This window comes from Rhagoletis pomonella, unplaced genomic scaffold, assembly GCF_013731165.1.
Source record: "Rhagoletis pomonella isolate Grant_MI unplaced genomic scaffold, Rhpom_1.0 Rhpom_scaffold_00009, whole genome shotgun sequence".
NCBI lineage: Eukaryota > Metazoa > Arthropoda > Insecta > Diptera > Tephritidae > Rhagoletis > Rhagoletis pomonella.
This window is the reverse complement of record NW_023458563.1, coordinates 29,130,468-29,155,511: the sequence shown is the minus strand read 5'-3', so window position 1 is coordinate 29,155,511 and position 25,044 is coordinate 29,130,468. Positions and strand designations below refer to the sequence as shown.

Genomic DNA, 25,044 nt, shown 5'->3' with positions numbered 1-25,044 from the left:
CTTTTTCTTATTCTGTTTTTATTTAAATTATTGTGCACAGATATGTCTGCGTAATTAGATGGTTTGACTTAAACACGTCTAAAAACCCATAAAATTTCAGTTTTTGTTGAAGTTGTATCACCACAAAAAAGATTTTGGAGATTTTTGAAATAATTTATTTGTTCTAAAATGAAGTCGAATTATTTTCTTTTCTTGCTCATTTCTTGTTTTTATTTAAATTATCGGGCACTTGTTCTTTCAATTTGTTTATCAATTTGATCAAACAGCACTTTACACGGTCCACAGCATATGTCAAACGACTATCAAATTTGATGAAAGTCAAAACTACTAATATAAAAATTGTTAACTTTGATTACTAATTAGATACTATTAAATTGGATTACAAAAATACAAAATCTGGGTTAAATTTCTAGATTGAATCTTCTGTAATCGATATCCGGAATCCGGCCGGATACTGGCTAACCAAAAAACGGCCGGATAGGCCGGATTCCGGATATCTACCGGATACCCGGCACATCCCTAGTTTTTAGAATTAAGTGATAATAAAAAATATAAATAAACAAAGCAAATAAACCTCTAATATCTTCTTTATTTAACCTTTATATTAACCTGCGCCAAATAAATTTGGTACCGTTGAAATCAGCGAAAAAAGTTCTATCAATCGGCACTTTAGGTTATTTTATAGCTAAACGGTCGCTATTCTAGACTTGTTCCAGAAAATAGGTTTGTTCGTCGAAAATCCAGCCAGAATTATCCAACACTCAAAATATCAGAGAGTAAGAAAAAATTCTCTCAAATTCTCTCTCATGTTAAGAAACTTGTAAATTTCTGCACGAACGCAAATTTGCAGGTGGCAAGTATCCCTTGCCAGATGGTGTCCAGGGTTGCATTTCAAACATAATAAATTTTTATAGAATTTTTAAAATTCTTTCAGATGGACGAAAACTGGATATACATGTATATTTCTTGTTGTTCTGACTTTCCTTAACATACATTTCAATTTCTTTATCGTACTAGCTGTCGGGTTTCTTAAAACGACTCTGGTTGCAATTTCATTCCGATTGCGAATACAATTTTTTTCAGCCGAGTTAATCAACAACACGTATTTACTTCCTTTTTTCATAAAAAAAATCACTAGTGTTTATAAATTTCTAATCTAACGAACTTATTTATTCAAATTATCGTAGACAAAATTGCAACCATGTGCCACGATCATATGTGTTTCGTGATTGCAAATTCTTGCTGGCTAAAATTTTAGTTGCGATCCCGGACGAGTCCGGACTAGTCAGAAATAGTCAGAATCAGTCAGAATTTACTGGAAATCGATCCCGCACTCAGTTCTCTGACTATTGAGAGGACAAAAAAGAGAGTAAATACGGTTCTCTCTCTGTCAGAAGTTACCAGTTTTCGTCCGAGAATTTTTTGCTGGTAAATTCTGGTAAATGTGTCAAACGATCAGCTGTAGTGTGTTTGGCAACCAAATTGTAAACAAAAGAAAAGTGCACTCTGCTAATTCATGTTGAAAATTATTTAATTACTTGTTTAAGTGGATTCTAATGAATTTGAAAGTATTTTTGGTTATTTACATGTGTAAGCTAAGTGTGTTTACATACAAAATAAACAAAAATTTACAACCAAAATTTGGAGGTTATGTTGAAGTTGACAGAAGTTACCATTTTTTACTAGAAAGCGATCCCGTACTTTTCAATGTTACTCTCGCTCTGAGCGAATTTTTATTTTTTGACAGTTTTACTAGTCCGAGTCCGAGGAATACGGGAATGCACCTTTTTCCAGCAAGAATTTGCAACTTCTCTCAGGAGAACTGTCACTTTGCGCTCTCAGTTTTTGAGTGATGGATAATTTTTTGGTCTGCACGAACGCGATTTGGGCAAAAATCATGATAATTCGTACAAATTCGTACAAATTTTTTGCTCGACGAACAAACCTAATTATCCAAACGAAGGTGATGCCAACAAATATTTAGTATGAAGAATTTTTGGTTTTACTACTAGTATAACTAAAAACTGTAGAGTCAGCAACATTCTGCACAAGTAAAGGAGCCGATTATATGTGTGGGAGCGAGAAGACTGTTTTATTACAAAACCTTTCTATTATTGAATCATGCGTTTTCCCTTAACTCGCCAAGTTCCAGTATCTCCTATTATCGCCTATTAAAGAAAACGATTTTTCCACTTTACCTTTTTTGACTAGTTAACAAATCAATGGAAAGTACATTATTTTCTTGCATTTGTAGTTGCAAATCAGCTGTGACATTTTTTTACTTGTATCGCAAGCTCTTGTGGAATTTGTCGCTGTTGAGTGTTTTTTTTTTATATCAGAAGTACAGGTAATGATGCGTAAATGTGTCTAAATTGTAAATACAATTGGCAAAACAAGATATGGAATATATTATAGATGAATTTATGTATCAAAATAAGACTTGGTTTAGAGAGGATAACAATGTAAATTGGTACTGTCGGGGGAAGATTGTCTAGAGATGAAAGTCATCTACATAATGACAAGTAACCAAGAAATCAAAAATCACAATATTTTTCACTTATTTGTACAATTAGGTAATGTATAAGTGAAAGAAATTTAAGAATATTGCAGAACCCTGCAAATGGAAATTGACCCCAGGAACAAAATGGAAAGACCAAGTACAGAACGACCTGCCTGCGAAGTGCAGAAGGACTGTCTGCACTTGGAATGAACAACTGTCGCAAAGCTGCAAAAGCGAGAAGCATTTCTCGAAGTTTTTTGGCTTCGGCGCAAACCGACAAGCGGTTGTAGTGCCAGAAAATCATAAGATAATTTGTGCAAAAAGTGAAAACCTTAAGACCTGTAAAATATATGTTTTGGTGAGGTGGAGCGAAATCCTCTGATGTTTGGATTTTCGAACAATTTTTTGTTGAGTTAGTGTTAGTGTCATTCGCATTTAAGGGGCTACTTTAACAGTAAAGTAAGTATGTAGAACTAAATTTACGACAAGCACGTCAAAAGATCGCAGCTAGCGTTTCTTGCTGCTTAGCAGGTGCGAAATTTGAAGTACATATTTTTCGTATATCATTGTTACGTACATAAAGATTACATTCCTTTAGATGCTTACATCCACGCTTCTCTTATCTCTGACTAAGAAAATTGTTTCTTGCATGCGTCCGATACAGTAACTATAACCTTGTTTATACCCACATATAAAGCGCGTTGACTAGTTCGCTGTGATTCAAAACGGATGCATAAACAAAATCCCAATACACTTTGAAATTCAAAAGTATATTTACCTTGTTTATATGACATCAAACACGGTATCGAATAAACTCGTGCCATTGTTGCTCGCTTGAAATGCAAGTGTTTATATGCAACAAAAGAAATGACTCGGTCGAACACACTTTTCAAACTGTGTTCATCGCGATGCAACCCTGTTAATATATGCGCCAATTCTTTAAATTAATAAACAACCAAAAAATAATAATTAAAGACTCAAACAGCCGCAAAGAAGGATCTTAGCTATTAATTTTATAATAAAGCTTAGCATAAATGTAATTTATGGAACTGTTTAAATGCATACGGAGTTGCATGAAACAACCGTGTTGACTAATTCCGTGTTTATGCGAACGCTTAATACGATCCAACAACTCTTAACTCGCATTCATAATGTAATTTACGGTGGCGCGGTTAAAAGTTTCAATTCGATTGTGTTTGCATTCATTTAACGCGAAGTCAAAATTGGCTAGTTTTCTTTTTACAGCCCGTTTTTAATATGAATTTTCTATATACATATATAAAACAAAGTCGTGTTAGTTACACCATTTATAACTGAAGAACGGCTGGACCAGTTTTTGATATGTGGTTTTTGAATTTGTCTACCTTCCGAATAGCAGAATAACTATTAAAACAACCGCTAGGTGGCGCTGGAGTCGAGTTATTAGTAAAACCAGTATTAATGGTCCGATTCGCCTCATATTTGGGATATGTATTGACAATAGGATAAACAATACCATTGCAAAAAAAGAGCCGCCAGGTAGCGTTGGAGTCGAGTTATTGCTAAAAATCGTGTTGATGGTCAGATTATCCTCAGATTCAAAATATGTATTGATAACAAGAAACAGAATTCTTTCGAAAAAAATTTGCCACCAGATGGCGCTGAAATTGAGTTACATGTATATATGTTACTAAAAATCGTATTTATGCTCGAATTTATTTCATTTTCGAAATACATGAATTCACATATCGATGGTCCTATGCAATGACGACACAACTCAAAATTCAAAAAATCAAATCCCTTATTACTGTCAACAGGCTCATGTCTCTCATCTTTGGCTAACCTATGTCTAATCCTAACTAAAGTAAGTAGTAAAGATTATCTATATCTATACTAATTATATAAAGAGAAGTCCCTTTTTTTTGCAACAGGTAATCTCCGTGGACGGCTCGCCCGATTTTCATGAAATTATGTATATAGATAGCTTTCAGCAACTACCATGTTTTAGGGCAAAAAAAATGTACTTTATTCCGGTAAATGGGCCAGCGACCGATCTATCGAGAAAAAGATAGATTAGCATATAGGATCCTTTTTTTACGGGAAGTGGACCAGGGATCGATCTATTCGAAAAAATCGTACTTATGGTCCGGTTTGCTTAAAATTTGGTATGTAGGTAGCTTTTTGCCTAGATTAGCATATAGGATCCTTTTTTACGCGAAGTGGACCAGCGACCGATCTATTAGAAAAATCGAATCTATTGTCCGATTTGATTAAAATTTTGTATCTAGGTAGCTTTTTGCCTGGATAAGCTTCATGCAATTTCGAATATATGTAAATAGCTTTGAACAACCACCATATCAAGGGGGGAATTCGTCACTAGCCAAGTTTTTTTTTGCGACAATCAGAAATAACGGATGCAGTTAAAATATAATAATAATATATAATATATCTATACTAATATATATTTTGAAAGCCGTTTTTTTAGTGGAGAACGGCTGAACCAATTTTTTGAATTTTCAGACACCTGCAGCACGAACCCCAAGGATGGTTTTAGGCTAAAAAAAATTCTATATGTAAAGGGGAGTGGCACCTCTAACACAAACCGAATCTTTTGGTAGAGTTCTGGAACTTGGTATGGAGATATACGAAATCAACCACATACTCTTAGAGAAAAGTTGGAGCTATTGGAAAAAGAGGCGTGGCACCTCTAATACAAACCAAATTTTTCATACTACATATCTCTGAAAGTGTTCATGGTAGAGTTCTGGAACTTTATATGGAGATATACGAAATCAATCGCATACTCTTGGAGAAAAACTTTAGGTATTGGAAAAGGGGGCGTGGTACCTCCCCTACAAAACCAATTTTTTATATGCATATCTCTGGAAGTGTTCATAGTAGAGTACTAGAACTTGGCATCGAGATATATAAATCAATCTTGGGGAAAAATTGGAGCTATTGTAAAGAGGTGTGGCACCTCCCATACAAACCGAATTTTTCATACTGCATATCTCTGAAAGTGTTCATGGTAGAGTTCCGGAGCTTGGTATCGAGATACAAGAAATCAATCGCATAATCGTGAAGAAAAATTGGAGCTATTGGAAAAGGGGGCGTGGCACCTCCCATATAAAGCGAATTTTTCATACTGCATATCTCTGGAAGTGTTCTTGGTAGAGTTCTGGAACTTGGTATGGAGATATACGAAATCAATCGCATACTCTTGGAGAAAAAATGGAGCTATTGTAAAAGAGGGCGTGACACCTCCCATTACAAACCGAGTTTTTCATACTGCATATCTCTGAAAGTGTTCATGGTACAGTACTGGAACTTCGTATGGAGATATGTATGTATATGAAATCAAGCCCATACTCATGGAGAAAATTTGGGCTATTTGAAAAGGGGGCGTGAAGTTTACAAACGTAGCGACCTTTAGCTTTCTTTGAATGTATTTGTAATTATTCTGTGGGTGTGTTTGTGAGGGAAATCCTCCTAAATGGTTGTACGGATTTTAACGAAATTTTTGTGTGTGTTTGAGTGGGTCTCTGTATGGTTTAGTTTCACAATTTAATTCGCCAGTTGGCGCTGTAGTTACTAAAAATCGTATTTATGATCCGATTTGGCTAATATTTTAAATATGTATTGGTAATGGTAAGAGCAATAGTATTGCAAAAACGTGCTGCCAAGTGGGCTTGGAATGGAGTTGTTACTAAAAAAAGCCAAGCGAGAAAAGGTGCCGTGAAGGTCTGATTAAACCGACCTGTAGCATCATTGAGCATATCGAACTCTACTGTGTTACTATTGTCCCAATGGATGTGATTTTCAAGTATTATTATGCGTTCTAGCTTTTAAGGTATTTCGTCTAAGTATATGTATGTATATTGCCTTTCTGTAGAAAAGGATTCGCACCCATTTTGAAATTGCCACCAACTATACTGTAAAGCTTCTAGGACAGATTCACTATAGAACCGGGTCATTATTGCCGCCAGGGAGTGAAGATGAAAATATTCTTCATTTCATTTATTTCGTTTTGCGAATAACTGTGCTATGAAATGCTGCACAGTTGGAGAATTTCAAGAATTTCTTCACGGATATGACACTTTCCTTAGGATATTTAGAGCGGAAATTGACCACCAAACCATAATCTAAGCAGATGAATGTGCCAATGAAAATCGTAAACGTGAATTGTTGGTAAAAATGTTGGACCAAAAAGTTTCAATAAAAAAATAAAAATTGTGGGCGGGACGAAGTTCGCCGGGTCTATTAGTTATTATAATAAATTTGAATTATTTTTCGCTTCCATTTCGGTCGATCAGGCAAATTTATTACCAAGCAAATGTCGAATAAAAACAGCATGGAGTGGAGAAATATGTATTGAGTCTAGTAGGTTTGTGGCTCTTGTGTAGGCATAAACAAGGTATATAATTAGCGCCAGAAACTACTTGTAGTTTGAAAAATATGTACGTATGTATGTAGATTAGTAATGTATGTACATATTTGTAAGCCACGAAATTTTTATAAAAAAGTTAGCTTTATAGCACAACCATTTACAGACGTTCAAAGACACCAAAAACATAGAGACACATTCATAAACAGTTTATGGATACACATATGCATGTACATAGGTTTACATTCGCACACATTTTTCGATGTCAATCACATTTGTTAGAATACATGTGTTACATACAAGTAGTAGAAGTAGTAGTAAGTATGTATGCAAAGACTCGTTATCAGGCCTTCAAATAATAAGTTCCATAACGCTGAGAAAAGAGTCAGCTAAATATATTTCTCCCAACATAAGATATGGTAATTATAACTAAATCATGTAACTATAACCAAATCATGTGTTGACGTAACTAAACTCTTTTCTCAGTGTATAATTCATAGTATAAGTACTTTTTGTATGCAAAAAAATGTTGGAATTAAGAGTGTATACAAGTATAACGCATGAAGCAGTCAGTGCGTGTCTTTTCATTTTCGTGTATGTACATACATACCTCCGCATAGTGCTCTTCATTTTGTTGCAGCAAGTCAACGCAGAGCTCAGCTAAATGTATCAGGTCTTCGAGCTTCTTCGTTGCTGCCACAACGATTTCCCCACGGAGGTCCTCTGAAAATTTCCAAAAAACATCTTGGGTTAGTTAGTCGAATTTATTTATTTATGAATATGTTTAATTAAATGTTTATATTTATAAAGGGAGTATTGAAAAAATGCCTAACGGAATTCCGAGTGTTAATCCCTTAAAACTCGAGATAATAAAGAACATTTTATGTAGAACATTTTCCGAGTCTAAAAATTACTTGTATAGATCTCGAGCAGCAACTTTAACAGACAGTCAGAATTGGGAAGGACCACTCCGAGCAATTTCCCAGCAAAAAACACGATTACCACAGAAACGAAAGTGGAAACGAGCTAGGCGATGGGAATCGCTTCCCCTATCGCTTCAAGAAGGCCTTATTTTAACATGGGCATGTCATTGGAGGTAAGCCCTTACTCGCAGCATTACCTCTAAACGAAGGGAGAACGCATGGATAAACAGAATCCAGAGAAGCGAACAAAGAATGCCTTACAGAGAAACTAATGTAGAATGCCTATATAAGTACATACTTATTTATATTAAATTGAAATCAGAAAATGTGTTAAACGATTAAAATTAATTAAAATTTTTATAAATCAGCTTTTATACATACATATGTATTTATTTAGGTATTTAGATTTTCTTAAAGATCGGTATGTACATACATGCATATTTAATTAAGCTTAAAATTGTACTTCCTCTCTCTTGTACTTCACTTCATTGACTGACTTCAACTTCGCTGCAAATTGAACAAAGCAAAACCTGATTTTTATGCGAGACAAATTTCCACATAAAGTAACGGTAGAAAAAGAATTTTTGGATATTCATTCTATTTTTCAGCTGACTTCGATGCAGCATTCTACTTTGCATTCCTCGAAATGAAGAAAAGAAGCGAAATAAAAAAAAAAATATTGTAGGACATTCTACTTTGCATTCCCTGAAATGAAGCAAAGAAGCGAAACAAATAAAATATTGGAGGACATTCTACTTTGCATTTCCGGAAATGAAGCAAAGAAACGAGTTAAAAAGAAATATTATAGGACATTCTGCTTTGCATTCCCCGAAATCAAACAAAGAAGCGAAATAAATAAGATATTGTTGGACATTCTACTTTGCATTACCGGCAATGCCTAAAAGAAATGAAAAAATTCGAAGGCATTATAACGCTATGCCTTCTAGAACACGTTACCACTAAAAGCGATTACCGATTTTTTGCTGGGTTGATACCAAACTAAGTTTCAGACAAGGCAACTCCCTTTCGTGTGATCTTCTAATCTGATGTTGAAGAAGGTAATAAGAGCCGCAGAGCTGAACTGCTCAGGTACAATGCTTTACAAGAGCGCATAGATGACGACATCGACATTATCGGTAAAAATATTACATCTGTTCTGCTTTCTCGGGATTAGACAAAGAAGCAAAGCGAATGTATCTGGTGGTGAACGAGGACAAAACGAAGTGTCTCTTGCAATCACATGAACAGTCAGATCATACGCGTCTTGGCACCCATGTCACGTTGACAGTTACAAGTTTGAAAAAGTAAACTACTTCGTTTATTTGGGAACCAGCATTAACACCAATAACACTGTACAGCACTTGGCTGGGATTTGAACAAAACCAACTTCTTTTAAGAGACTGAGTCATAATTAAAAAAAAAAGTAATATCCTCGTTTTTCGAAGTTAGCCTTCGAAATCGAGATACGGGCCTTCGAAGTTCGAAATTGGAATGAAAACTGTCTGCATTCATCTGATAAGCACAACAGATGTCTGCAAATTTTGCCAACAACTTTTTTTTACAGTTTTCCATAAAAATTTTTATAGTAATGTATACATCTTACAGATATTGAATGTCATTATAAGGTGCTTCGGCGGGGGCAGTGAAACGAAACCGGATTTTCACGTAAAATCGTACTCTTGAAAAGGCGTATATCTCGTAAATTTACTTTTTCGTACTATGTTAATTAAAATTCATCTTTAAACATATACAATTTCATTGAATAAATGCCATCCAGCGCGTATGGGGATCATGATTCAATAATTAAAGGTACGATAAACTGGCAGTTGTCTCTCTCTCGCACCGCTCCCTTAGTAATGGAACCGTGGTGCTTCTTTGCAAATTTACTTGAAAAAATGTAGCTTACGTATGAAACAGAAGTATACATATTTGTGCACTATGTTTATTTTTATATGCATATACAGCGCATTTAACTGATGAATACATAAACTGTTTTTAAACTCGATGTTTACACAAAACTCATAGTAGTTTTATTTAAAGTTTGAGCCCTTTTTCAGTTTTTATACCGCTAAATAGCACATGTCAGCCGCTGTGGTGTAGTGGTAAGTCGACGTTCAGACTCGAAGCTTGTGGGGGAGAGAGCGACGAGGAAAGGGGACGGGTACCGAGTCGCCCGTACTCGGGAAACACGCTTGTGATCTCGTTCGTCTGTGTAATTCAAGTTGGCGATTCACAGCAAATAGCAACACCAAAAGAGAAATCGCCGATTATAAGAAACTCGAGTTTCCGTGTTTGAACGCAGACTAAGCAGTGCGCGCTTCCAAGAATGATAGAATACAAGATTGCGCCAATGAGAGAATTTTTGAGCGTAATTTTTGCGTGACGTCATCTTGGTGCAATTGCGAGAGAGAAATGCCAAAACGCATATAAAAATATGTAAACAATGCAGAAAAATGTGTTAGTTTTAATATTACATGGCCCAATTTTGCAGGAATCAATAAATATACAAAGATTGATTAATTGGGAACACGTAGCAATAATTTTGGACATGTAGCCATTTAGGTAAGTACGATTTTTATACCCGAGCGCACTTGTGCACAAGGGTATTATAACTTTGTTCACATAACGGTTGTTTGTAACAGGCAAAACGAATCGAGATAGATATAGACAAATGTATACATAAATGATCAGAATGAAAAGAGAAATCGATTAAGCGGTGACTGTCTGTCCGTCCGTCCGTCCGTCCGTCCGTCCGTCCGTCCGTCCGTCCGTCTGTGCACACGATAACTCGAGTAAAAATTGAGATATCATAACGAAAGTTCGTACATGCACTTCTATTGGGCGTGGGACGGATGGTATTGAAAATGGGCGAAATCGGACAATAACCACGCCTACCTCCCATATAACGGTAATTTTCAGAAATACGAAAACAGCGATATTTTAGTAACTACTGAAGATAATTCACTCAAAATTGACATTTAGAATAACTTTTAGACGAGAAATAAGAACATTAAAAATTTTTGAAAAATGGGCGTAGCCACGCCCACTTATAGTTACATGTGTATATTTTGGAAACCGCTGCACCAATTTCTTCCAAACTTGGCACAGTTGTTGACCCTGGTACAGCATACCAAATGGCCGAAAATGTTTAAAATCGGACAATAACCACGCCCACATCCCATATAACGGTAATTTCGAGAAATACGAAATCCTCGATAAATCAGTAAATATTAAAGCTAATTTATTCAAAATTGACGGTTGCAACAATTTTTTATCAGGAAATACGCTTATGATAAAATTTTGGAAAATGGGCGTGGCACCGCCCACTTATGATCACATTTATGTATATCGGTAACAGTTCTAGCAATTTGTACCAAACTCGGTATGATTATTGTGCTTGCCACATAAAAGCAAACCGTTGAAAATTATTGAAATCGGACTAAAATTACGGCCGCTTTTCATATAACGGTAAATTTCAGAAATGCTTGAAATTTCAATATTTCGAAATTTAAGGATGCTAGTTTACTTAATATTTATACACCCGCTTATCATGTAGCGGTAGCTTTCGGAAAGGTGGAAAACATATATTTAATACTTGCGCCGGGTATTTAATGTTCGGCTCCGCCCGAACTTAGACTTTCTTACTTGTTAGCACATGAAAAAGTGGATGTATTAACAGTGTTTGCAATTTCATGTAGACCAAAAGGAAGGTGTGCAGCAAAGTGAATTTTTGGACTCGCCATTGTATAAAGCCATGCAGAGTGCATATTTATATATGTGGACGGTGGCCAACCACCATAAACTCCACAGCTGTTGACTCCACAGTTTTTATTTGATGACTTTTGTACCATTTCCGAGAGGAAATAAATATTCTATGTTAGTAAAACATAATTCAAGCTGAACTTTTAAATGAGCACTGTTTTGTATTAGGTACGTAACAGCGCGGTAAGATGCCGCTTGATTTAGCGCCTGGCGACCTTATCCACTGGTGCATTACCTCATACAGCACTAAAAAGAATCAGGTACTAACAAAAATGTATATACATATATATATGTACACATGTATTAGCTTTAATCTTGTTCTAACTACAATTTCCTCTGTTTTAATAGAAATATGTAAACCCAATACTTGCCTCAAGCATCTTTGTTTATAATAAAAAAAATCATTTCGAACTGCTTCATGCACACATAGGTCGATTTGGTGTTTAATGCATCTCCTCGTCGGCAGGACTGCTTCAACTTTTTCGCCAGATTTGCGTCCGTAGGAAACGAAAAAAAAAACTTATATCGCACGCTTTCCTTTTGTTTTCACTATTACACTTTGCCACGGCACACTTCATTTTGCCTTGTAGTGTCTCAATAATTGTTAAAAACCATGCAGAAATATTAACGCACAAATATTAAAATTGTTATTTGGTTTTTTCGTATGCTCACTATTAACAATTGCACCAAGATGACGTCACGCACGCAGCTCATTCTGTCAAAATCACAAAGCGCGGATTAGCGGTACCGCGATTGGCGCAATCTCTATTTCTCTCAATCGTGTGCGATTCCACTCCACAACGCCTGGGTTCAAACCCTGGTCAAAGCAACATCGCAAAAATATAGAGAACAGTTTTTTTTTAACAGCGGTCGTCCCTCGGCAGGCAATGGCAAACCTCCGAGTGTATTTCTGCCATGAAAAACAGCTTCTCATAAAAATACAATCGCCGTGCGGATTCGGCGTAAAACTGTAGGTCCCTCCGCTTTGTGTGACAACATCAAGGCGCACGCTACAAATCGGAGGAGAAGCTCGGCCAAACACTAACATATGTGTAAGCGCCAACCTATTATTATTATTATTATTATTAAATAGCACATAAATTACATAATTTACGTAGTCATCTTAATATTTTGTTCAATACATTAGAATTTACAAAAGGAATGTCACTACTAATTGCCTATTTTGAGTACTTTTCTACCATTTTCTCACTAAGGGATTTCATTCTTCCCCTATCTCCGTCCTTCGTAAATCCAACCTTTTGCAAGGAAGTGTCAAAACGCGGCTGTCAATAATTATCAAACCTTTTATTATTGAATCATGTATGGGGATCGAAAACTCATTAAGTCTTTTAAAAACACTCCCACACTTGCAAAAATCAATTATTTCAGTTTTATTTTTATCATTCCACATACTAGTTTTCAACGCCAGCTTTGATGACTAAACATTTCGGAATCTTACGAATAGGGGAACATTTCCTGCGGATGTGCCACCCATTTTCGATTCAAATGCAGCTCGCAACGCCAATTCCGTGATATTGTGCCGAAGAGGATAATAAACCTCCATCAGAAAGTCGGTGAATATTTCACTTTGCAATGACAAGGGGCTTCGAGATGAGGCAGGTGTGCAGAACTCATGTTGCCCTCAAATCGCAGGGTCGTGCCAGGTATTTGCTTTCATTGAACAGATGGACTGCAGACAACTTGAGCGACACTTTTTGTGTCTCTGCCCCGCCTTTGAAGGGATTTGGTATAATGATTTTGGCAGCGATGAGCTGAGAGACGAACCACTGAGCTCTTTGACAGATTAAAAGGCGTTGCCACGACAGTCGGGGCTACGTTACTGGAGTGACCCAAATTTATATCTGACCAAGGACTGTGACTCCAACATCATTCCCGAAAAACTCACTGGGGAATTTGTATGCTGTTGCAACAACAACAGATTAAACGGAACATGACAACAGTAGGTACAATACGTATTTTTGCACTCGTTGCTTTGTGCATTAAGTAGGAGAAGCTCATCCAAACTCGTCGTAAAGTGTGTCAGCGCCAAATATTTACTTTTTTATAATTCTATTGGGCAGTTTACTAAGTCTACTATGAACAATTTAAAGGCAAATTGAACACAAAATGTTTGTAGTACCATTTAGAATTGCACCCTTGCTGTGCTCTGCAAAGCAATATGAGTGAAAATTAAAATGATTACAAGAACTTAAGATCACATCTCGTGGCTTATTATAATTAGCTCAATATAGTTAGTTTAAGGATACTGAATAAAATGTAGTTATTACTGTAATCGTCGTCCGAAGCATCTTCTGTTTCGGATAAACTCTCATCATCCAGCGTAATAATGTTATTCTGCCAGTTACTGATTTGATTTAAAAAGTCCTCCAATCATATTTTGTTGTTTGTGAAATTTTGAGTGCTAAGCACAATGGGACTATAGCGGCCAAAAGTAGTGAAAATGGATTCGCGAAATCTGAAAAAGAAATTACGCAGATTTATAGAAAATTGTCGAACTAACCCAAATCAGAAATACTTTTTCGTAAAAATTCATATTCCAGTCACGGGACGAGCATAAAGTAGATAAGAAGCAAAAAATGAATTTGTAAGAAAAAATTTTGATTTTTTTCGCTACTAATTTTAATTAATTTTTCTACTTGTGCAGGATATATAATAAGCCAGTCTGATTGTTGACTATATATATATTTGTGGTCAAGCAATGCTTTATATTTTTATATATCTAGTGAAATTTATAAGTCAGTTTCACTTGAAATGCTACATAAATTTGTGAGTATAAAATTTTTCGAGCGCTTACTTTAAAAAGGATCCAGAAAGCGAGCTAAATTATACTTAGGATACACTTTAACTGCTTTATAAATACAAAATTTGTATGAAAATGTCATTTTATAGAGCTCTTTTAGTTCCAGCTGCTAGGAACTGCGAGTTCGCTTCTATTTTCCTTTTTATAGACACACCTCCTGTAAAATTTATTGAAATTTTATTGTAGGTGAAAAGGCTCTGATATGTACACAAAATAAATAATATGCAATACAAAATAGAAATGGAAGAAGGTAGAAATAAAGAAGATATTAATAACTCGAGAATTTATTAATTATATTCAGTATTCAGCCAAAATTGGAGGCTTCACTGGACGAGATCTGTTGTCGATGGCAAAAGTCTTGCTTGATCAAGCTCAGCTTTTGTTGTATAAAATATATGTAGATAGAATTGAAAATTTCGGTGCATCTCGTTTGTCATTTTCAAAGGAAGGAATAGGAACTAAAGTTCAGAAAATTTAGTGCGTGGAGCCATGGAAGGAAACTCATCATTATCGTCCAAATTGGAAAATTTTGATGTAAACGAGCAAATTTCATTAAAAAATAATTTTTTAATATTTGTGCCTATTTTTCTAGAATTGGTGCACGATAATGGACACCAATTTTGATGTTCTTTCAGATTTATGATTTTTTGTTTAAAACCAGCATATGCTGTGAATTTCATCAAAATCGGATAACATTTATCATATCCGCCCACTAGAGCTGTGGGCGTGGCAGCGCGTCGACTCTTACCATTTTGCATATTTATTCAGTCCTAAGTGCAGAATTTGTAAACAGGGCTCGAATCGTCACATACGATATCGTATTACTCGTCACGTAAAAAACACATTTTTCGGATGATGACATACGTGAACGTACTCTTTGTCCCATTCAGCTTATACTGTCTGACGTATCGCGTAATTTTCTTTCGTATGGTTTTCGATCCGTGAACGTATGGTACCATTCGACCGCACGCTGTGGGATGGCGCGAAAGCGGACTTCCGCGCTTGAGCCCCACCAGGCTCGCCGAAGCCATGATAAATAAATATGTTGTCAATCGGGTTCACAAGTGAGCTTTAACGGGTTTTCAGAGCATTACTTTTATAGAAAATAGCGTATTTTTCTGAATGTATTAATATAATTAAAAATTTATATTTGACGCTTATACATGTTAACGCTTGGCGGAGCTTCTCCTCCGCTTTGTGTTGTGCGCTTTGAATTTTTTTTTTGTGAACGGTGCTTGGACCAAGGATAGAATCCTGGACCTACCGCGCGGTAGTGCGCACCTCTTACCACCAGAGTACGTGATATTTCTCAATCGCGCAACCTAGTTAAAAATTAGAACTTCCGTGGTCGTGCACACTGAAAATTTCTATCATTTTTGGTCGGGAAATAGAATATGTGGGTGCTTTGTATTGATAAGTTTAGAAATACAGCCACAATGCACATTCTAGTTTTTATACCCGAGCGCACTTGTGCACAAGGGTATTATAACTTTGTTCACATAACGGTTGTTTGTAACAGGCAAAACGAATCGAGATAGATATAGACAAATGTATACATAAATGATCAGGATGAAAAGAGAAATCGATTAAGCGGTGACTGTCTGTCCGTCCGTCCGTCCGTCCGTCTGTGCACACGATAACTCGAGTAAAAATTGAGATATCTTAACGAAACTTGGTATGTGCACCTCCTTCGGGCGTAGGACGGACGGTATTGAAAATGGGCAAAATCGGACAATAACGACGCCTACCTCCCATATAACGGTAATTTTCAGAAATACGAAAACTGCGATATTTTAGTAACTACTGAAGATTATTCACTCCAAATTGATATTTACAATAAGTTTTAGACGAAAAATAAGAATATTATAAATTTTTGGAAAATGGGCGTAGCCACGCCCACTTATTGTTACATGTGTATATCTTGGTAACCGCTGCACCAATTTCTTCCAAACTTGGCACAGTTGTTAACCTTGGTATAACATACGAAATGGCCGAAATTTTTTAAAATCGGACAATAACCACGCCCACATCCCATATAACGGTAATTTAGAGAAATACGAAATCTTCGATAAATCAGTGGTTATTGAAGCTAATTTATTCAAAATTGATGCTTGTAACGATTCTTTACCAAGAAACACGCATAGGATAAAATTTTGAAAAATGGGCGTGGCACTGCCCACTTATGATAACATATATGTATCTCGGTAACCGTTCTACCAATTTGTACCAAACTCGGTGTGGTTATTGTGCTTGCCACATAGAAGCAAAACGTTGAAAATTATTGAAATCGAACTAAAATTACGGCTGCTTTTCATATAACAGTAAATTTCAGAAATGCTTGAAACCATCTAGCGGCAGGTTTCGGAAAGGTGAAGAAACATATATTTAATACTTGCGCCGGGTATTTAATGTTCGGCTCCGCCCGAACTTAGACTTTCTTACTTGTTTACCTTCAATTTTAGCCTCTGATGATAGCCGCGTATAATTAACAAGCGCCGCGGTTTCCAAACTCTTTTTGATCATCATACGCACCTCCTCTGGTGGCACGGGGGTTACAATGTCCTTCATAAGCACGCGCTCTAACAAGGAGAGTGTAGCTTTTAAGGCGCCCTCAGGGCGTCCGAATGGAAAGCAAAAGCGAAAATTTGTTATTTGATACTCGAGTAAACCACGTAGGCGTTCTTTGATTTCAGCGAACTTCTCCTTTTCCTCGTGCGTAATGCTCCCAACGCCATCAGGCCTGTAAATAAAAAATTATATTTAAAAATAGCAGTATTTAGACGAATCGCGCTACATAACATATTATTATAGCGTGACGTAATATATTGGCCCTCCGCGCTATAATTGGAGCCTAGGCTAAAATAGAGCGATTAAGAGTTATAACAGGAACACATCAGCCTATAATACCATCGCATCGTGGCCATGGATAGTTTCGACAGTCGATAGTCACAACCATCGATAGTATCGATACTATCGAAAATGTCGACACTATCGATAGTAAATTAAAAAAGTCCAAAAATTAAACACAACAACTTTTATTGAAAATGAGATCAGAATCGCTAAAATATGTTCGTGCTTTTGTTAAGGAACAAAAGTTTATCAACGATTTTTGGCTTTAAGCAACCAATGTATGTATGGGTGAAAACTATCGATAGTACTTAAAAAACCATCGATGTTTTCGATAGTCAAAAACCATCGGTACTATCGATAGTGCCATCGATAGTTTTCCAGCTCTACGTTTCCGTCATGGTCCTGATGATTTGATACCTAAAGTTGTCATAATACTCGTAACAGGGTATTAAAGCCGAAAGTTTAGACCAGTTAATCCACTCCGTGTTGTCATCGAACTAATTTAATGATTAGCCGAGGAAACGAGCTGATTAAACGCGGTCAGACTTACTGGCGTCCCTAAATTGCAGCGCTAAGTGTTGCATTTTCCAACGCCAACATGTGCCAATGCGCGCTATACCTACTGTGACCATATTAACTAATGTAAACTAAAGGACATTCTTTTCAAAATTATTTAGGAATACTTACATACAACTTGTATGATAAAATTACCTTACCCATATCGTAATTTAAATCAAATATTTACCAGTTAATTAACCGATTCCAAAAAATTAAGCCAAATCCTTTTCAAGGACTTCCTTTGCTTAATTCATAATGCACGCTGAAGTCAGCACGCAGTGGTTCAAAATTGGAATTTAATGTTCATAATTCACCGCAGTCTTCATTTTTCAACCAATTTTTACCAAAAACCAAAAAAAAAATTATTTTTGTGAACCTTTTTTTATATAATTTCAAATTTTTTTTTGTAATTTTTTCGTTTTGGAGAACCATACAATTGTTTTTAAGTAGTCTTTGTTATGTAACATTTATTAACTGGAACAGGAGAATGCATATTCTTCTAAATTGCTTTGCACTAAAAAAATTAATATAATCAAATAAAAATTCACAAATCAGGCTAAACTGGTCTGTTGCAAATATTATAAGCTTTAATAAAAAAATATCAAATTAAGTGAAAGAAATGAAGGCTCCAGTGAATTACGAACACTAAATGCCAGTTTAGAACCACTGTGTAGCAGGGGGTTTATTGTTCTCTTTCAGTGGAACTGGAAACTCAGTGTGCAACACGATCCTGGGCACAACTTTCCCTGTGCTTTATAGATTGTGCAAAGATTACCTATTAAATAAAAACCCTTAAGTGGGGTGCGAAACAAACTGGCGAAGGTTTTCATTATATTTTATAAGGAACATTTTTATTTTTCATATTCTGTGTTTAAAAATTTACCTCTGAAAAATGCAGAGCTGATTTAAAGGACAGTTTAAGAAATAAAGGACAAAAGGCGTCCTTTATTTTGAAAACAATTATAAAGGACAGGGGGTTAAAATAAAGGACTGTCCTTTAAAATAAAGGACGGATGGTCACCGTAGCTATACCCAAAAAAAAAAAAACGCGTTTAATCTTTCGCTTTTTGCCCTCTCTCTTTCTTTCTGTCTTCTGCACCCAACTTCAACACCTAATTCTCTTTGCTCGGAGTTAGTGGCGCGTTATTGTGGGATGCTTCATTAGGATCTTTGACAGTCCTTTGGCGCTTGACGCGTCAATTTAGGAACGTTAGTTAAGTGAGTTAGATGAGTTGCTGGTTAGTGCATTGCGTAGCATATACCTATATTGCACATACGTTTGGTAAATCGGGACTAATTTTTATTAGTTAAACTTACCACAGTACTGTAAATGGCGATTGTCTCGAGTAATGGGGGACTTACGACTGAACTTGAAATTTATGTTTACCAAGGGGTGCGTGGTCAACGAAAATGGCCGTCATGGGACGAAAGCTGATTAGTGTGAGATTCCATATTAAATTCAAATAAAAAATAATAATTTTTCGATTAAATTTCTTTCGTGAAACAGGATATAATTTTTTGTTTTAAATACAGTTACAATATATTTTGCCCTCGCTGCCCAGTGCATGCTTTTCAAAGCTATAAAAAAAATATAGTGGATGTGTTTTTATTATCTGCATTTAGTAGAATAACTTATTACACACTGCACGGCAAAAACTTACACAGAAATAACTATTTATCGCTAAAATATTGATATTGAATAAAATTCCATAAAGTTCATTTTTTTAAGATTAATAATAGTGAAATCACTTATTGTTTTCTTGTTATTCATTTCAAGTTAAGGAACATTATGTTTTGGTAATAAAATTAAAAACACACATGGGTTATTTTAAGGCCAGGAATGCTTTTTTTAATAAGAGTTTGAGTGATAATTAAGGATTTTTGGATATTGATTCCGCTGCGATAATTTTTACAAGACGTATAGACGAGCGACCTTTTCGAAAGCTGAATTGCTTCAGAGCAAGGCCTCCAAACAGTTCGATTCCTTCCCCGATTCGGTTTTCTATAACCCTTTCCAGCAGGTTCTCCACGATGTAGAGCTTACAAATTGACTTATACGGGCATGCTCTGAAATTCGAAACTTTGAAGTCGACTCGATTTGCCAAATATTTTTTAATTATATTTGATGAAAGGAGTAAATATTTTAACTGAAAACTGAGACTGCGAGACTTGTAAATTTTTGGGTTAAAAACCATCGAAAAAATTATCGAAATCGAGTCGATTTCAAATTTCCGAAGGTCTGTTTGCCTTAGGTAATGGCGGTTCAATGTACTATAGACGTCAGTTTTCAACAATCGATTCATCGATACATCGACTATTTGTACATCGAGTGGAAAATTTTCGATGCATCGACGCAAAACATCGATATTTTCGATGCATCGATGTTTCTCCGACATCCCTCGGCTAACTTCAACAAGTGTTTGCGTGGGCATGTACAGTACACAACACCGTAACAGCAAAGCAGGGACTGCTTGCTGAGCATAACGTTTTTTTCCTTGGTATTTTTGCGACTCTGAAAGCGTTTCCCCAGAACTGGTAAATGTTAGAACCCACAAATACCATCGAAAATTGCCGAAGGCTTCCCCCATGCATGTCAAAAGGTATCAACTTATAAATTTTTTTTTATTCACGAATATTCGATTACCTGTTTCCGTGCACGTGACTGGCACAAAAGGCAAACGAGTAATGTATCAGTGTAGGATCAATCATGTACTCCTTTTCCGCTCGTTCCAGCAAATCTGATAAATAACACAGATGTCTGTAGCATCCACGAACGCCATAACGCGCACAATATTCGTCCAATACGAAAACCTGACCAGGACTAAACCAGCCCTGAAACACGGCAGGGAAAAAAGAATGCTATGTACATACATATGTAAATACATAAGTGGGTCTACTTACCAATGATGCGTATGGATCGTTCAGACGATACTCGAGTGTGAGGTTTTGTAGCACCCTGAACAGCGCAGCGTGATCGAACGAGCATGGATCCGCGCTAATGTAATCTTCCATTCCATGCTTGCGAGCCTTGTCGGCATCTGTACTTCCGAAAAAAAACCATAAAAACATACACATAAAAATAAACCAATTTACTGGTGCCTACAAAAGCTTAAGTTTAGCGCATTTCAAAAATTAGGGAGCGTCATGCAAAGCCAACTACAGCCTAGAACACCATGCTCTCGCCTATTGCTAGTTGAGTAATGATACATTTTACTCTCGAGCAGATTGACTACTGAAGTTTATGTGCCACAGAAAAACTGCCGCGGTCCCAATCTGTCCATATGATCAGCGGTCCTATTCTCAAGCAGTCTGTCAAAGGGTCAACGTCTATCTTTACAAATGGATCTGTAAAGTAATACTGCAATGGGGACCAGAGTGTCCAAATCGGGCTATTTAGCGTCAAATTGGCAGTTTTTGGGCGAATTTTTTTGAGAAAGCGCGTTTTTTTAAACAATCCGGACACCCTGCTGGGAACAGCCTGAACTTTTCAAAAAGCACTTCAGAGAATATTTAGCTGACCAACATTCGGTGCGTACCAAAACTTTCTGCGTGTTTTACGCGAAAAAGGCCTATTTTTAAACTGTGATAAATTAACTGGAGTAAAGCCATTCTTATTCAAAAATGTCCAGCGAACTCAAAGCTGGTTAGTATTTTTAATAATATGTGCTGAGCAAGCCGTTGAATCCATTTAATTTAACGAAATCGATCGTGGCTTGTTCTAACATTTATTAGTTGATAGCTTTCTTAACAATTTCTTTTATGAAAACTTTAAATTATAACAGTATTTGCTCGTTTAGTGTTACTTCTTAAAGATTGAAAATGATGATTTCATATGAAATATTACATAATAAAATTTTGTTGCCAAATTATGAATATCTTAATTTTCTCTAATTTTTTTTTCAAAAAGGTATAACTAATTTGTAGGGCCGAGTAGGATCTTCATTCCATTACCAAAAAGTAATGCAAGGGGTTCTTTAAGGATTTATGAAAAGACTAGCCGCGCATACTCGCGCCAAAAACAGTGGCGGCCATTTTTACTAAAACCGCGGCTTATTTTTCAAGAAATATTATCTTCAAAACGGTATAACTAATGAGTAGGGCAGGGTAAAATCTTCATTCCTTTACCAAAAAGTAATGCAAGGCGACCTTTAAGGAACTACGAAAAGAAAAGCCGCGCATGCTAGCACCAAAAAGAGTGGCGGCCACTTTTATTACACTAAGGCTATGTCTGCATTGCGAGATTTAATGAAGATTTAGCCCTCTGACGAGATTTAACGTTAAATCTTTCGAGATTTGTTATATAAAATTAAATCTCGAAAGGCAGAAGATTTAAGTTAAAACTTCGTTAAATCTTCAATAATATTGGTCAATAAATACAATTTGTTAGGTGTGGCATCCACATATTCACATATACAGTATGGCGTCCGAGAATTAAAAAAATTACTGAATTTTCATGAAATTTGCTATTTTGAGGATCTTAAGTTCGCTTATTACTAATTTCAAACTAGTTTTAGAAAATCCAAAATTCAAAATCCAGTATGGCGTCCGAGATTTAAATAAATCATTGAATTTTGTTGAAATTTGATATTTAGAAGTTCGCATTCATGGCAACTCCGAAGGCTGTTATCGGAAGTTATCGTTACCGAATATTACGCTCTTCCTTAAGGGACACATCTGTCATTCTTCTGTATCCAATATGGCGCCCAAAAATTAAAAAAATTACTAAATTTTCATGACATTTGGTATTGCCTTTGGTATACCTTTGCCAGTAGGGCATTTTTCTGAGGAAGCCCAGGAGGCTCGCAACAAAGACTTCAGATGGTATCGCGAGCAAAACACTCGAAAAATGTTCAGGAAGGAATCTAACGAAGATTTATTTAATATGTTAGTTATAACTGATCCTGTTATATACAGTATGAGACGACCCCCTCTTCGAAAAGCAGATGCCATTTCCGAAGATGTCATCAGTCTTTTGCGTGAACCAACTCAAAACGCATCAGTTTGTGTGGAAAGTGACAGAGTTGAGTGAAAAAATATTTCGTCATTTCTATTTCAATTTGTTGTCTCTAATATTAGTTAATACAGGGTGTTTTTTAGACGTTTGAACATACTTGAACTGGTGATAGTTGGCGCAATCTGCTATGTGTTCCGCCCAGAAATTTCCAGTAGGCCCCCAAGGTTTTATATATTTTTTTTAAATTTCCCATTTAAGAAAATTCAAACCTGAATAACGTTATTTAAAAATGAGAAAACTTTAGTTTTGGAAATCACCAATTTGGTATATGTAATTTTACCTAACAAATATATTGTGTTACTCAACTAAAAATGACAGTTGATTTGACAGATTTCAACTGAAAAAGAATATAGAACTCGAGATCAGTGAGCCTTAAAACCTAGTACGTTTACTTATTGGGAAATTCTCCTTATTTTTAGAGAAATTGACAGCCCACTCGACAGCTGTCAAATCTCAAGGTTTTAATTTCCCGTAAAATTCGTGACAAGCGTGTCTAAACCCCTTACCATTAGCATTTAAAAAACATTTTCTTATTTTCAGAAAAATTAACAGTCAATTTGATAGCTGTCAACTCTCAAAGTTTTATTTTGACGTACAACTCGTGATCAGCATGTTTAAAAATCTTATCAGTAACGTTTTTAAAAGGATTCTCTGATTTTTATAAAAATTGGCAGTCCATTTGACAGCTGTCGACTTTCAAACTTTTAATTTGACATAAAATTCGTGACAAGCGTGCCTAAAAACCTAATAAGTGGTATTTTCAAAAAGACTTTCTTATTTTTAGAGAAACTAGCAGTTGATTTGACAGCTGTCAACTGTCAAACTAAAAATTTTATGGCATATTCAGATTTAGCATAACTAAAATACTACGATGATGCATTTTTATTATAATCTTAACAGCCCTTCTAATTTTTCGCGTAAAAATAAGCTTCAACGACCGGGGGGTGAAATAAAACAAACGGAAATAACGCAAAGTTGAATGTGAAATAAAACAAATTTGCTTTATTTCATTTCTCGTAGAGCAATAAGACCAACTTTTAAACTTAACAATATGAGTAATGAAGAAAAATAGTGCGCATATGTAGGTAGTCACCCAGTTACATTTGACAAAAAGTAGTACATGAACAAGTTAAATGGACGGATTTGTAAGTCTACAATTTTGAAAGTGCCCAGCGTCACGGCGGTCCGCGTTCGCGCGCCCCCCGCGCCACCCAGCGCCGCGTCGCGTTCGACGTCGCTCTCGCGCTTGCGCGCGCGTCCCCCGCCACCCTCCCCTCCATTCACGGTTATGCACTGGTGGCATTATAACCGTTTAGAAAAAAAAATAATAATAATATGACACTAGTTCACTTCTGAAACTGCTTTTTAATATCCAAGTAATGGGAATTATTGCGTATGATGTTATTGCATGCACCCCACCCATGATGGAATTATACCAGGTGAAGTAATATTAGAGTGAGAAGAAAGATCTTGACACTGCTTTATTTGGACGTTTGCCTATAAATTGTGACTATAAGGCCGCCGAATGTCAGAAAATAAAGCGAGAAAGCTGTTTTATTACTTCACCTTTTTATTACGCCATTCATCCCATCAGTCGCTTGTTCCGAGTATAAAATTTTACATATTTTTACATCATTATTTTGTACCACATGTTAGCTCCGTCTTCGTAAATGAAATCCACAGGTCGGATATAGCAAGTGATGATAATGCATAAATTTTAACTGAAGATAAAACTCAAAACATTATTCTCTGTGTTATACATATGGGTGTTTCCATACAGCCGTATGCGACATTCGTACGCTTATAGAGTAACGTAAATCTATCAAAAATAGAAGTTACAGAAAAAAAAAGATTACGGTTATGTTGCAACCAAAGGGTACTATGTTTGAGAAAAAAATAAGCAGCCTCGAAACTTTGGTGTGGACAATATCCGTTCAAAACCAGGTGATAACGTACGCGACAAAAAAAGAAGTGGTTTTAAGGCACATATACATATATGCGAAAGTCTGCGAATCATGAGAGTTTTTCTTTTCTTTAAAAATTCCTAAACTAAGCTAAATAATGTACCCTTACAATCCTTCCATTTTTTGATGGAAATTATCTCTGGTTAGTTTTTATTAAAAAAAAGTATAATAACGTACGCGACATAAAGTACGCGACAGATTTTCCCCCATACAATATTTTTACTAGTAACACATACTAAATTAAATTTTTTCAGTTCTTCTCTCCACCGTTTCGCGTTTTCAAAACCTT

General features: G+C 36.0%; 1 protein-coding gene across 7 annotated transcripts in view; it reads right to left on the bottom strand.

Moving 5' to 3' along the window:
- The window catches only part of LOC118745696 (calcium-dependent secretion activator), a 393,045-nt gene that overhangs the window by 227,169 nt on the left and 140,832 nt on the right, over window positions 1-25,044 (bottom strand). For all 7 annotated transcript variants that reach the window (XM_036479292.1, XM_036479290.1, XM_036479296.1 and 4 more), the window contains 4 exons: window positions 20,679-20,815; window positions 20,422-20,609; window positions 16,820-17,109; window positions 7,474-7,586 (listed from right to left, as the gene is read on the bottom strand). In XM_036479292.1, coding sequence (XP_036335185.1) covers window positions 7,474-7,586; window positions 16,820-17,109; window positions 20,422-20,609; window positions 20,679-20,815 — 728 coding nt within the window. The remainder of the gene's footprint in view (window positions 1-7,473; window positions 7,587-16,819; window positions 17,110-20,421; window positions 20,610-20,678; window positions 20,816-25,044) is intronic.